Source organism: Melanerpes formicivorus, unplaced genomic scaffold, assembly GCF_026170545.1.
Source record: "Melanerpes formicivorus ecotype bairdi unplaced genomic scaffold, bMelFor1.0.p_v2 SCAF_142, whole genome shotgun sequence".
Taxonomy (NCBI): Eukaryota; Metazoa; Chordata; class Aves; order Piciformes; family Picidae; genus Melanerpes; species Melanerpes formicivorus.
In genome coordinates this window covers 727,383-741,004 of record NW_027142494.1, presented here as the reverse complement: position 1 = coordinate 741,004, position 13,622 = coordinate 727,383, and the positions used below count along the sequence as shown (strand labels likewise).

General features: G+C 50.7%; 2 protein-coding genes across 2 annotated transcripts in view; one reads left to right on the top strand and one right to left on the bottom strand.

The window, feature by feature from the left end:
• The window catches only part of LOC137456910 (zinc finger protein 585A-like), a 269,157-nt gene that overhangs the window by 128,887 nt on the left and 126,648 nt on the right, over nucleotides 1-13,622 (bottom strand). The gene's annotated exons all lie outside the window — the stretch shown is intronic.
• Nucleotides 12,477-13,409, top strand: LOC137456883 (olfactory receptor 14A16-like). The gene has a single exon (XM_068168572.1). It carries the CDS (start codon nucleotides 12,477-12,479, stop codon nucleotides 13,407-13,409), a length of 933 nt encoding a protein of 310 aa, XP_068024673.1.

Below are 13,622 nucleotides of genomic sequence, written 5' to 3'. Positions count from 1 at the left end.
AGCTCTCTCTCTGCCATTTCCATCCCTTCCCTGAGCTGTCTCAGATCTCTTCGTTATTTCCTGACACCTATTGATGGCTTCATGCATAGCAGCTCTGGCCTTTGAGAGACGTTTCTTTGGCCTCATCTCCACTCTGAACCTTCCAAGCTGCACTTTGTGAAGGTTTTGGTCTTTTCCCACATCCCAGAAGAGCTCCATCCTCTCTGAAACCACCCTTCAGCCATGTGCACACTGCTCTGGCAGTGCCCTGAGCATCCTTTTCACAGGCTGGAGCAGCCCAGTTCCCTCAGCCTCTCCACAGAGATGTCAATCTCCATCCTGGCAGATCTCCTCTGCATCCTCCCCAGTTCCTCCTATGCTCTTCTAGTCTGGAGAATGCAACACCCAGACACCAAGCATCCAGATGTGTCCACAGCAGTGCTGAGTCCAGAGGGAGGACTACTCCTGTGTCTGGGTGGCCACACTCCTCCTGCCACAGCCCAGATGCAGTTGGCCTTCTTCACTCTTTGCAGGGTTTGCTCCATCCCAGGGCATTTGGAATAGTTCCTCCCAGATGCTGTGGTGCCTTTCTGACTGGGGCTAGGACACACCAGAACCTCCATCTCCAAAGAAGAAGCAGATAGTTTGTACTGTGATGGGGCCCAGTCTGTCAGGGAGTGGGTAAGGGGACATGGTTTGTAGTGGAAGTCCCAGAGGAGTGGTTGGAGGGCTTCAGGTGGTGTAGCCTTTGCTGGGAGTGGGAAGAAGCTGTACTGGGAAGGAGTCCTGTTACAGTTTTATAGTTGGCTGCACCAGGAGAAGTTTAGGCTGGAGGTGAGGAGAAAGTTCTTCCCAGAAAGAGGAATTGGCCACTGGAATCTGCTGTCCAGGGAGGTGGTGGAGTCACTGTCCCTGGAGGTGTTAAAAAAAATATTGGATGTGGCACTTGGAGCCATGGTTTAGCTGTCAGGGGCTGTTGGGTAATAGGTTGGACTTGATGATCTCTGAGGTCTTTTCTAACCTGGTTGATTTTTATGTTTCTGTGATTAGAAGGGAAAAGTTTGAACACAGCTGGTGACCAAACCAATGTCTGCTGACAAACTCAACAGATTCCAAAACATGTAGTAAAAGGTGAGGAGAACATCTTCTGTCCAGCTGATGGAATGAGAAATTCAAGATTCTCCCAAAGGCAACAGAAAGAAGGGAAAAGAACCTCAGGAAAGTCTTGCTCAGTATTGCTCTATGAAATGCAGAAAGGCCTGAGGCCTGGTCCTTGCAATGGCAGCTTAGGAGAATACAGAGGCTTAGGGCCTGCTCTTTAAGGTGACCTTTGCCCCAGCTCTTCCCAGAGAGGTCCTTGCTGTCCCCTGTTCTGCTCCCTGAAGCAGACCAGCACTCACACATGCCCTGCACTCTAACAGCCGTGCAAACAGAGGGGAACAACCCCAGGGTTATTGCTCCAACCAACTTCTTGAGACTGAAGCCCAAGGCAGGAATCCACAACTGTAGCCAGGCCCAGAGCTCTGAGAAGCCCCAGGTGGTGTCTTCCTTTTGCACTTCATGCAGAATCTGCTTGCTTCCAATATCTCACTGATCCTAGAATGGGCTGGTCTGGAAGGGACCTCCAGGGATTATCTTGTCCAACCTTCCCAGGGACATCCTCAACTACATCAGGTTACCCAGAGCCCTGTCAAGCCTCACCTTGAATGTATCCAGGGATAGGACCCCAACCCCCTCCCTGGGCAACCTGTTCCAGTGTTCCACTACCCTCATGATACAGAACTTGTGCTGGCTCCCACTTCCTGCACAATCCTGCTTTGTTCCCATATCTCTGGACACATTTGGAATATCTCTTTTTTGGATCAGGATCCTCTTCCATCCCCATCTTGTGCTTCTAATTCTGGATTATCCTTAAGGGAAGTGTTCATTTGCAAGCTGAATATGAGCCACTAGTGTGCACTTGCAGCCCAGAGAGCCAATTGTATCCTGGGCTGCAGCAAGAGAAATGTGGCCAGCAGGGCCAGGTAGGTGATTCTCCCACTCTGCTCCACCCTGGTGAGACTACACCTGGAGCTCTGTGTCCAGTTCTGGAGCATCTATTACAAGAAGGATCTGTAGGGGCTGGAAAGTGTCCAGAGAAGGGCCATGAGGATGAGCAGAAGGCTGGAGCTGCTCTGCTATGGGGACAGACTGAGGGAGTTGGGGTTCTTCAGCCTGGAGAAGAGAAGGCTCCAAGGAGTCCTTCTTGTGCCCTTCCAGTATCTGAAGGAGGTTACAAGAAAGCTGGGGAGGTGTTAGGCTGTTGGGTAGGGATAGGGGATAGGACTGGGGGCAATGGAGCAAAACTAGAAGCGGGGAGATTCAGATTGGATGTTAGGAAGTTCTTCCCCGTGAGGGTGGAGAGACACTGGCACAGGTTGCCCAGGGAGGTGGTGGAAGTCTCATCCCTGGAGGTTTAGAAGGCCAGGCTGGATGTGACTCTGAGCAACCTGGTCTGGTGTGAGGTGTCCCTGCCCATGGCAGGGGATTGGAACTGGATGATCCTTGAGGTCCCTTCCAACCCTGACAATTCTGTGATTCTCAGTATGTCCAAGAGGTATTATCAGGTATTGGAATTCCAGTGAATGCCCTCCCCCCTCCAGCCCTTCCTTAGGGTTCTCAGGGCAGGTGGTGCACCCCCAGCAGTTGCTCTCATCAGCTCTCTGTGTTGTGTTCTGTGTCCATCCAGAATGGACATTTGCTACCAAGGGCTTTCTTTCTAGATTCAGGTGATGAGATTTTCAGTTCCCTTTCTCCTTCTCTCCAGCTTGGTGTTCCTTCTCCTGCACTAGTGCCTGCTGGGATAGGATCCATGTGATTAAGAGGAACCCACTGGCAATTCACTGGAGGTGATCTGCCCCATGCAATGTCCAGAGCAATGTGAACCCTACAGCACTCAAGGGAACAAATAGTTAGAGAGCAGTCCCATGGAGGGCCTGGGAGTTCTGGTGGACAGCAAGTTCTGCATGGGACAACAATGTGCCCTGGTGGCCAAGAAGGTGTTGGGAGTCAGGGACTGTCATGACCCAGGCAGGATCTGAGGGTTTGAGGTCCTGGGCTCAGGTGATTCCATCTTCCCTCTTGCAGAGCTGTGACTCCTTCCTGCCAGAGTATGGCCTCACAGAAGGACCCAGACAAAAGCTGGGAGGAGAAGCAGCACCCAGAGATCAAGTTGGATCAGCCCAAGTGCAGCCCCAAGGGAGAGGAGGATGAGGAGGTAGAGGACAAGATGGAGGATGCTGCTGCTGAGAAGAATGATGACTCTGAGGAGGATAAGTATGAAGAGGAAGATAAGGATGAGGATGAAGGTGACCAGGATGAGAAGGAATATATGGAGGAGGATGAAGCCAGAGCAGGTCCCTCAGTGCCACGCAAGCAGCTGAATCAGTGCCCTGAGTGTGGGCAGAGTTTCCCACCTGGCTTAGAGCCACTGAAGCACCACTGCCCCCGCCCTGGCCCCCAGCCCTTTGTCTGTGGGGACTTTGGCAAGAGGTTCAGATGGAACTCCAATCTCATCCAGCAGCACCTCACCCACACTGGAGAGAAGGCTTTCGCCTGTGCTGACTGTGGGCAGATCTTTGCCCTGAAATGTAACCTCACCACCCACCGCCACACCCACACTGGAGAGAAACATTTCACTTGTGACACTTGTGGCAAGAGGTTCAGACAGCTCGCTCATCTTAGGCGACACCACCTCAGCCACAGCAGTGAGAAGACCTTCACCTGCAGGGACTGCAGCAAGAGGTTCAAAACAAATTCCAACCTCACCATCCACCGCCGCATCCACACTGGAGAGGAGCTTCCCCTGTGCTGCGTGCGGCAAGAACTTCACCACGAGCACTGTAATCATCAGCATCAACTCATCCATTGCGGTGAGAAACCGTACAGATGTGCCGACTGCGGCAAGAGCTTCACTCAGAGTGAGAGTCTAACCAGGCACCGCAGTGTGCACAGCACTGAGAAAACCCTCTCCTGCAGGGACTGTGGCAAGAGCTTCACTCGGAGCAGTACCCTCACCAAACACTGTCGTGTGCACACTGGTGAGAAACCTTTCACCTGTGATGAGTGTGGCAAGAGCTTCGCCCAGAAAGGAAATCTCAGCAAGCACCGCCGCACATACACGGGAGATCAGCCTGCAAGGAAGGGGAGGCATAAATAGATGCACCCAGAGTCTGTTGGGATAATCATGGTCCTTCTGAGGGGGCCTTTCCACTACCAAAATCACCTCTTTTTTCCTCTGCAATTCTCAGAGGCTGGGGGTCCAGCAGGAACAAACACCTTCTGCCCTTCTGAACACCAGTTAATGCTGATGAGAACAATTACAGTGCTGAGTTGGCATAGCCAGAGCTGCCATTGGAGCTGGGCTGAGCGTCACAAGGTTTTTTCTGGTTTATCCCCAATTTGTGCCTTCATGGGGTAAAAATCCCTCTGTCCATTGTGCAGTTGTATTGCTACAAGGCCAAAGTTACCCAAATCCTGTCTGTTTGCTTTTATTTCAGACATTCCTGCCCACAATGCCCAAATGCTGAGGGCATTTGCTCCCTAGGAATAGGATTGGGGCTGTGTGCCCAATTCAGGGAGGTCAAAGTGAGATTCCCAGGGACATCTCAGTGTTTTTTTCTTTGTGTCAGGGGATGTTAGGTGTTTTGGGGAGCCTGGAGGGTTCAAGGATTGATTTTCAGAATCTTTGGCGGGTGCAGAGGGGATCTCAGGGAGGTGTTTGGAAGCCCTTGGAGAGCTTCTATCAGCTTTCCACTACAGAACTCTGCTGCTTTCCAGCAGGCCTGAGGTTTCCAAAAGTCTTCTCCCTAGCTCAGCAGTGTTCCTCATGCATTCCTGCTGACCTGGGGCTTCCCTCAGCCTTTCCATCCACACAGAAGTGGGAAGAGATTTCTCTGAGTGTTGAGTTTTCAGGATATTTAAAAGTGCAAAGAGTGAAATCACAGCAAGAAAGGATGCTGTGCCTCAGCACAGTGCCCAGAAATGCTCCCCCAGGATGCTTGTCTTACATTTGGATCTGAGCTTAGCTCTGCAGCTCTAAGCAGTGTGCCTGGCAGAACCGTGAGCTGTTGCTACACAAGTTGGAGCTGGCTGAGCTGCTGCACAAATCCACAAGTCCTGTGCTCAAGATGCTGCATTGGGAGCTGAAAGTGCCTGTGCAAATGTCATGGTCTTCAGCTGGAGAGACCTCTCCCCACAAATAACTGCCACAGGCACAGTCTGGAGCTATCCAACGTGCAGAGAACTCCAGAAGGGCACTTGGGCAGGGAACTGGGAAGCAGCTAAGGAAGTGCAACTGCAGGTGGGCCTGGGAAACTCTCAAACTGTGAGAGCAACTTGGGGGTGTGGAGCTGCCCCACTGCAGAAAGCTTTTAGGGCTGGTGAGCCAGCGCTGGATGCCAGGTGGTGCTGATCCCTTGCTTTAGAATTCCCTGCTTCTCCTCCTTTCCTATCCTGCAGCTGCTGTTCTGCAAACAAGGCCATGTGTAGAGCCTCTGATTCTCTGCTGACCAACTCCAAGGTGCAAAGTTGTTTTCCTGTGTGAGCCAAGAACAAGTTCCTGCATGAGCCAGAGGTACTGGCACCTTTGGAGCATGCTTTAATTTGTACACAGGGCTGGATTCTACTGCTGCCATGAATCAATGGGAGAGGGAAGAAAGTCTACCAAAATGAGGTACTTTGGGCAAGAGAGATTGGGTTAGGGACTTCCACTCCTGTTAGCAGCTACTTCTGCTAAGGGCTCCTGGGCCTTGTGAAGTTAAGGACACTCTAAGACTCTGTCATGCTGGGGACTCTGCAAAGCTGTAATAAAGGACTTGTGAGAGGACTCCTGAGGTTCTCCACCCTCTGCCCTTCTGGCATCTCGTGATACCAGCAGGGGGTTGGTCCATTTGTCAGGTCAGGGGGCACCCTGCTCTCAGGGTGAATCATTAAGGACTCCAAACAAAAAATAAGGTGGGGTATGTGTGTGTGCAGGGAACATGGTTTGGGGGAAAGGGTTTGTGTTTAGCTTGGCTTTGAAAGAAGTTGTAACAATCAAGGGTACTTACAGGCCCATTCAAAGCAATTAAGCCAACTCTTTCAGGGACAGCACCTGAGAGGGTGGCTCAGAGAACCTCTGTGTGTGTATGAAACCTGGCAATAGCAGTTTTGTATGTTTTGAGGTTGTGTTTCTCATTTAAACTCAAATGCTGAAGATTCCTTGATGTATTGACAGATGGATTTGTCTTGCTACAATATAAAAGACCTCTCAAGTTTTGCAGGCTGCAACCCTTGGAAAAAAAGTTTCCTCACAGCATCATCACAGAAGACATCTTTCAAGGACTCTACCTTCCTCCTATCCCTGCAGATTCATTTGAATCTGGAAGGAAGCTCTCACTTCAGTTCCAACTGAAGGACTGTTGGGGCAGGGTGTAGGTTATGGATTTGTTCTCCTGTCTTCCAGCAGGAACAGGGATGAAACGAATTTTGTCCTATTTGCTATGGGGTTCAGCATTGCTACTCTTTTACCTTGTGTAATTTTACATAACTGATTCAAAATGTAGTGTCCAATATGCTACTGGTGTCTAATGATGGTGTAAAACAGATTGGTGCCATTAGCCAATCAAAACTCATGTCTGTTGTAAAAACTGTTTGAAACTTCTTTCCTTCCTTTCTTTCTTTCTTGCTTCTATCTTTGATTGACAGGGTGGTGTAAGAGGCTAACTCTTGTATCTCTTGATGTGAATCCACAAAGATAAAATCACCTTGTGTATCATGGGAAGGCCCTGTGTCACAGCTCTCATGGAATGGTGCTGAAAGTGTGATAAGGAAACAGTTGTGGAGGTTAGCTTTGCCGTTGGTAAAGAGAACTATTTAGAGTAGAGTAGAGTAGAATAGAGTAGAGTAGAATAGAGTAGAGTAGAGTAGAGTAGACTAGACTAGACTAGACTTGACTAGACTAGAATAGACCAGGTTGGAAGAGACCTTCAAGATCATGGAGTCCAACCTATCATCCAACACCATCTAATCAACTAAACCATGGCACCAAGCACTCCATCAAGTCTCCCCCTAAACACCTCCAGTGATGGTGACTCCACCACCTCGTAGGTGTAAAGGCATCTTAGTAGAACCTGTACTTTCTAGTTCCTTTGCTACTGTGTGTACTACCCACCCATAGGTGTTAGGAATAGCTCTTGATTGTACAATCTATAATGAAGCAAGCATTTATCATCTTAGTTGTAGCAATATTACCTTTAAGTCTTGTATTATTGATAAGTGTGGTGGTTTAGGCTGGGTGCTGGCCCAGATGCCACTGCACAGACCACTCCTGCAAGGTCCCAAGGGGTGGGCCCAGCCAAGGGGGGTGGTTACAGGAAAACAGGTATTGCATTCCCATAATGCCCTGCTCCCCTATAAAACATCCACACGGGGTCTTCACTTCCTCTTTTGTCCCCTGCTGCTGCCTAGGTAAAATGGCATGAGCTGCCTCCCTTGGGCCTGCTCAGGCCTAAGGCTGGGTTTGGTGGGGGGAGGAGGAAAGAGCCCTGGGGGGTTTGGGTGTACCCCCAGGTGGGGATGGGATGTTCTTGGGTATGTTCTGGGATCTCTCTCTTTTGTCACTGTGCTTGTGGTTCTCTGTACAACTTTCATTGTTGTTTTTATTGTTTCCCCATTTAAACTTTCCATCACTTTTGCAATCCGTTTGTCTGAGTCGTTATTTCTGCCCCTGGTGGGGAGGGAGTCTGCCCCAACCCATTACAATAAGGACATTGATCAGTGGAGCATGATCATTCCCTTCCAAAGAAGGGCAGAGGTATGGATCCCAGTGAATATGACAAGAGGGTGGGAGAGCGAAAATGGATTGGATCATGCTGTCAGGCTATTAGACCAGGGACTAAAGGATTCTAGAAAAAGGACAAAGAGATTTGTGGGATGGTTAATGTTTGCCATAATATCAGCTGTGATAATATTAGCATCCCCAGCTGCTTCAGTTACAGCTCTGACAAAGGGCATACAAACTGTGGACACAGTGAGAACTTTATTGACCACTGTGACAAATGATCTGCAGCTGCAGGAAGCTATAGATGAGGAAATAATGGCAAGGTTATGCATGCTTGGGGCCAGTGTTGTTTGGTTAGGAGACCAACAAGCTGCCTTGCAGACCCATGTGATGCTGCAGTGTGATTGGGAATAGGGAAGGGAAGGGAAGGGAAGGGAAGGGAAGGGAAGGGAAGGGAAGGGAAGGGAAGGGAAGGGAAGGGAAGGGAAGGGAAGGGAAGGGAAGGGAAGGGAAGGGAAGGGAAGGGAAGGGAAGGGAAGGGAAGGGAATAAACCAGGTTGGAAGAGACCTTCAAGATCATCACATCCAACCCATCGTCCAACACCATCTAATCCACTAAACTCTGCAACAAAGCACCCTATCAAGTCTCCTCCTAAACACCTCCAGGGATGGTGACTCCATCACCTCTCCAGGCAGCCCATTCCAATGGGCAATCACTCTCTCTGTGTAGAATTTCGTACTAACCTCCAGCCTAAACCTCCCCTGGTGCAGCTTGAGACTGTGTCCTCTTGTTCTGGTGCTGGTTGCCTGGGAGAAGAGACCAACCCCGACCTGTCTACAACCTCCCTTCAGGCAGTTGTAGAAAGCAGTAAGGACTCCCCTGAACCTCCTCGTCTCCAGGCTAAGCAACCCCAGCTCCCTCAGCCTCTCCTCACAGGGCTGTGCTTCAGACCACTCCCCAGCTTTGCTGCCCTTCTCTGGACATGTTCCAGCAAGTCAACCTCCTTCCTAAACTGAAGGGCCCAGAGCTGGACACAGGATTCAAGGTGTGGCCAAACCAGTGCAGTGTACAGGGGCAGAATGACCTCCCTGCTCCTGCTGACCACACTGTTCCTGATACAGGCCAGGATGCCATTGGCCCTCTTGGCTGCCTGGGCACACTGCAGGCTCATGTTCAATCTACCATCAACCAGCACCCCCAGGTCCCTCTCTGCCTGGCTGCTCTCCAGCCACTCTGACCCCAGCCTCTAGCACTGCATGGGGTTGTTGTGGCCGATGTGCAGAACCTGGCACTTGGGTGTGTAACCATAAGCAGGACATGTGTGTAACATCCTTGTCTTGGAATGACTCTCAGCATGATTGGAACTCTCCCAGGTCACATTTACAAGGGGCCTTTCATAGCTCCTTGAAATATAATGTCCAAACATTGAAGCATCAGCTGGAACTGCAATTAGCAAATACACAACAGGTGAGGATTGATTCAACATGGCAAGCACTGAACAAAGATCTGAGCTGGCTGAATCCAAACAATTGGTTCTCAGGTCTGAATCTACGAGTGTGGGTTAGAGGTGGAATCCTTGTGGTGGTTGGCATTGTAATTGTAGTGTTCATGGTGTTTGTAATCATAGCCTCCAGGAACAGGAGGATGGTCAGGACACAAGTGATGGCTGCTGGTTTAAAACATATAAAAATAGGGAGTTGTAGGAAAGCAGAAAGTATCTATGGAAGGTTTCAGGACAAGAAAGAGCAACAGGCTGCTGCTACTGGAAGGCTGGCCTGGTGATAAAGAAGAGCTGACTGTGGTAAACAGCCTGGAGTGCGAGACAGGAGGACACTTGCCCCCATGCTGGAGAAACTCAACCTGATATGGGATGAAGATAACAATGGACAGCTGCATATCAAAGGAGAAAATTCAGTGAGCAGCAGTGGTGGAAGAATGTCAGGGAGTTGCTTAGCCTACTGGATTTTTCCTGTATAAATTGCTTGTTCTGTGCCAATAAACAATTCCTGCTCCACCAACAGGGAGTCTGTGCAGGCTTTCAGACAGAGAGGCTGAGGGACCTGGGCTGCTTCAGACTGGTGAATGGGGTTCAGAGCACTGCCATAGCAGTATGCACATGGCTGAAGGGTGGTTTCAGAGAGGATGGAGCTCTCCTTGGGTGTGTTACGAGACCAAAACCTCCACAAAGTGCAGCTTGAAAGGTTCAGAGTGGAGAAGAGGCCAAAGAAATGTCCCTCAAAGTGCAGAGCTGCTATGCATGAGGCCATCCAGAGGTGTTGGGAAATGGCAGGGAGAGCTGAGACAGCTCAGGGAAGGGATGGAAATGTCAGGGGGAGAGCTGAGTGGGGAAGCAAGAGTGGTGTCAGCAGCCTGAGGGTAAAGAGCTGCAGGCATGGGACAGTGTAGGACAGGCTGCAGTAGGGATGGCCAAGGGCTCTGGCAAGGCTGAGAGGCACAACAGGACCGAGGTTTTTGTGCCCATGGCTCTGGCACTTGCCTCTGCCACCAAGGCCTGTGAGGAGAAACTTTGCTTTGAGGCTTTGAGGTTCTTCTATTGCAAGGGCAGTGGTCAGGGCTTGGCCTTTCTGCTTCCTAGACCAAAGGCAAGTTTTTCTCCCCTGTACTTTGCCTTTGTCTCCCTGCAATCCTGGCCTCTAACAAGCTGCTCTAACGAGTCCCTGGGGAGCCTTTGTCAGTAACAAGCCTCAGTGAGGCCAATCAGTGCTTCAAGGGACTTTGGAGTTTGCTTCTGACTTGGACTTCTTGAGAGGCTTCTTGGCAGTAGCTTGGCAGTCTCCTGGCAGTACCTAAGGATGATGTAATCAGCCCCAAATACTCCATGGGGCTCATTAAAATACTGCTGAACCTCTAATTATTGCCAAGGTTTCTGCAGCTAATTGGAGAGGTTTTTATTGCACAAAATATCTGATAAAAATTATTTTTAAAAGTACAGTTCAACACTTTTCAGCAGGAAACCACAGCGAAACCTGACAAGGTCCTACCCTGGTCACTGTTCATCCTCACTCCCCACTGCCCCCAGCAGAGCCCAGGGCCACAGGTGAGGGACAGGAACTGCCTTCCCAGGGGCTGGGGCTCAGGGCTTGGCCCTTTGGATCAATGAAACCCCTCCAGGTTTCCTCAGCAGCAGAGCCACCTTGAGCTGCTTGTCCTGACCTGTCAGCACTGCCTCAGTTCTCTGCTCTCACCACAGCCTGGAGATGCTTCAGTGCCTCCAGTGAAGCTTCCCTTGCATCCTCTGTCTCCTTCTGCTCTGACCAGACCCTGGGGACCCTTTCCCAGTATGCTTCACTGGGACCCATTAAGAGTAGAAGAAACTTCAGAGTTTGAATCTGACTTTGAATTCTGGAGAGGTTTCATCAGCTTCTCAGTCTCTGAGGTTCATGGACTCGGCAACAAAGCCACCAGAGGACTCCTTTAAATGCCTTGGGGTGGTCTTGTGCTTCTGAGCTGGGCCATGCTTCTGGGCTGGAGGTTGCTGCTGGCAAGGAGGCAGTGCTGCAGGAGATAGCTCTGGCCAGGAGCAGCTTCTCTGCACAGCACAGGAGGGCTGAGGACACTGCCAGAGGATCTCAGGGAGATGAGGAAGGCAGCTTTGAGGTGGCCAGAACTGGGAGGATGCTGAGAGCTCACTAGAAGAGAAGTCACTGCAGTCACTGACACAGTGAGGCTGTGGGTGCAGGACACTGCAGCTATAGCTCCTGGAGGCATCTCCATCTCGGTAGCTGATGCTGGGCTGAAGGCTCCTGGAGTGTGCACACATAAGAAGGAGCAAAGCCCTTCAGTTCCATCCTGTGAGCAGCAGTGAGCAGAGCTGGGTAAGGAGAAGGCTTCACCCCCAGCCCCTCTGCCTTTCTCTCTTCCCCTCACTGTCTCTGCAGCACTGCAGGCCTGCTCCCTGTTTCTCCACCTCTCCATGGGTGTGGCAGCTTTAGGCTATGCCTTTAAAATTTAGTTACAGATTTTGAGCAGAAAAGTAGAAACAAAATAAATAGATCACTCTTGGGTGTGAAAAGGAAAAGAAAAGATTATTCTAAACAAATTGATTGGATAAATATCTGGAATCAGAGGAGCTGTACCATAACAATTCTCTCTCTTCTCTTCTGATCTCAGATGTTTTGCTTCACCCATGGAGAGATCACCTGCTTTGGCTGCCCTTGGCTAAGGCTAGCCCACTGCTTTTTCTCTCTCCACTCCTCCTTTCTCTCTTGGAACTTGGGGCAGGGGTTAGGGACAGTGGAACAGCTCCACTGCTGCTAATTGTAACTCTACTAAATGTTGTCACTCCTGTATGTTCTGTACCTGTTCATTGCATTCCATTGTAGAGTGTAGCTCTTGCTTGTCAATACAGCTTCATTTGCTTCTAACTGAGCTGCTCTGGCAAAGCTAATGCTGGGGGGAAATTTCAACCCAGCACAATGGGACTCTTGTTCCATGGGATTGGGCTGTTGGTCACTTTCTGTTCTGACACCAGAGGAATCTTCCTGGCACAATTCTGTGTCACTGCTGCCTTTGAAGCTGTTATGGACTCTGCTATGGGTTGGTAGTGATGGGACTGAGCTGATCCATTCCTCATGCAGCTCAGGGAGGGAGCTTACAATGAGGCTGAGAGAAGTGTGCCCTAACTTGTCATTGCCTTTCCCTCCTTGGACAGGTCTCCATGGCCACAGGCAGCAGATGTCCAACAGCAGCTCCATCACCTACTTCCTCCTCCTGCCATTCCCAGGCACAAGGCAGCTGCAGCTCCTGCACTTCTGCCTCTTCCTGGCCATCTACCTGGCTGCCCTGCTGGGCAATGGCCTCATCATCACCACCATAGCCTGGGACCACCACCTCCACACCCCCATGTACTTCTTCCTCCTCAACCTCTCCTTCCTTGACCTGGGTGCCATCTCCACCACTGTGCCCAAATCCATGGCCAATTCCCTGAGGGACACCAGGGACATCTCCTATGCAGGATGTGCTGCTCAAGTATTTCTGCTCTTCTTTTTGCTTTCAGCAGAGTTATCTCTCCTCACCACCATGTCCTACGATCGCTACGTTGCCATCTGCAGACCCCTGCACCATGAAACCCTCCTGGGCAGCAGAGTTTGTGTCCACCTGGCAGCAGCTGCCTGGGGCTGTGGGGCTCTCAATGCTGTGCTGCACACAGCCAATACATTTTCCCTGCCCCTCTGCCAGGGCAATGCTGTGGAACAGTTCTTCTGTGAAATCCCCCAGATCCTCAAGCTCTCCTGCTCCACATCCTACCTCAGGGAAGTTTGGCTTCTTGTGGTCAGTGCCTGTTTAGCCTTTGTCTGTTTTGTATTCATTGTGGTGTCCTATGTGCAGATCTTCAGGGCAGTGCTGAGGATCCCCTCTCAGCAGGGACGCCACAAAGCCTTTGCCACCTGCCTCCCTCACCTGGCTGTGGTCTCCCTGTTTGTCAGCACTGGCTTCTTTGCCAACCTGAAGCCTTCCTCCATCTCCTCCCCATCCCTGGACCTGGTGGTGGCAGTTCTGTACTCAGTGGTGCCTCCAGCAGTGAATCCTCTCATCTACAGCCTGAGGAACCAGGACCTCAAGGCTGCCCTGAGCCAACTGATTCCTGGATGCTTTCAGAAGCAATAAACTCGTTGTCTCCTCCTGCAGAGCAGTTGTGAGGTCACTCAGTGCAGGCCCAGCCTGGCTGCTGGAGTTCTGGCTGCTGCTGATTCTGTTCCCCTTGTGAGCATGTTGTTCCCACACAAATGTCTCTCTTCAGACCATTTCTGGTTCTGTCTGGTGTGACCCAGAGGCTGCAGACATGAGGAGCTGTGCTGCCTGGGTGTTTAACAATAAAAT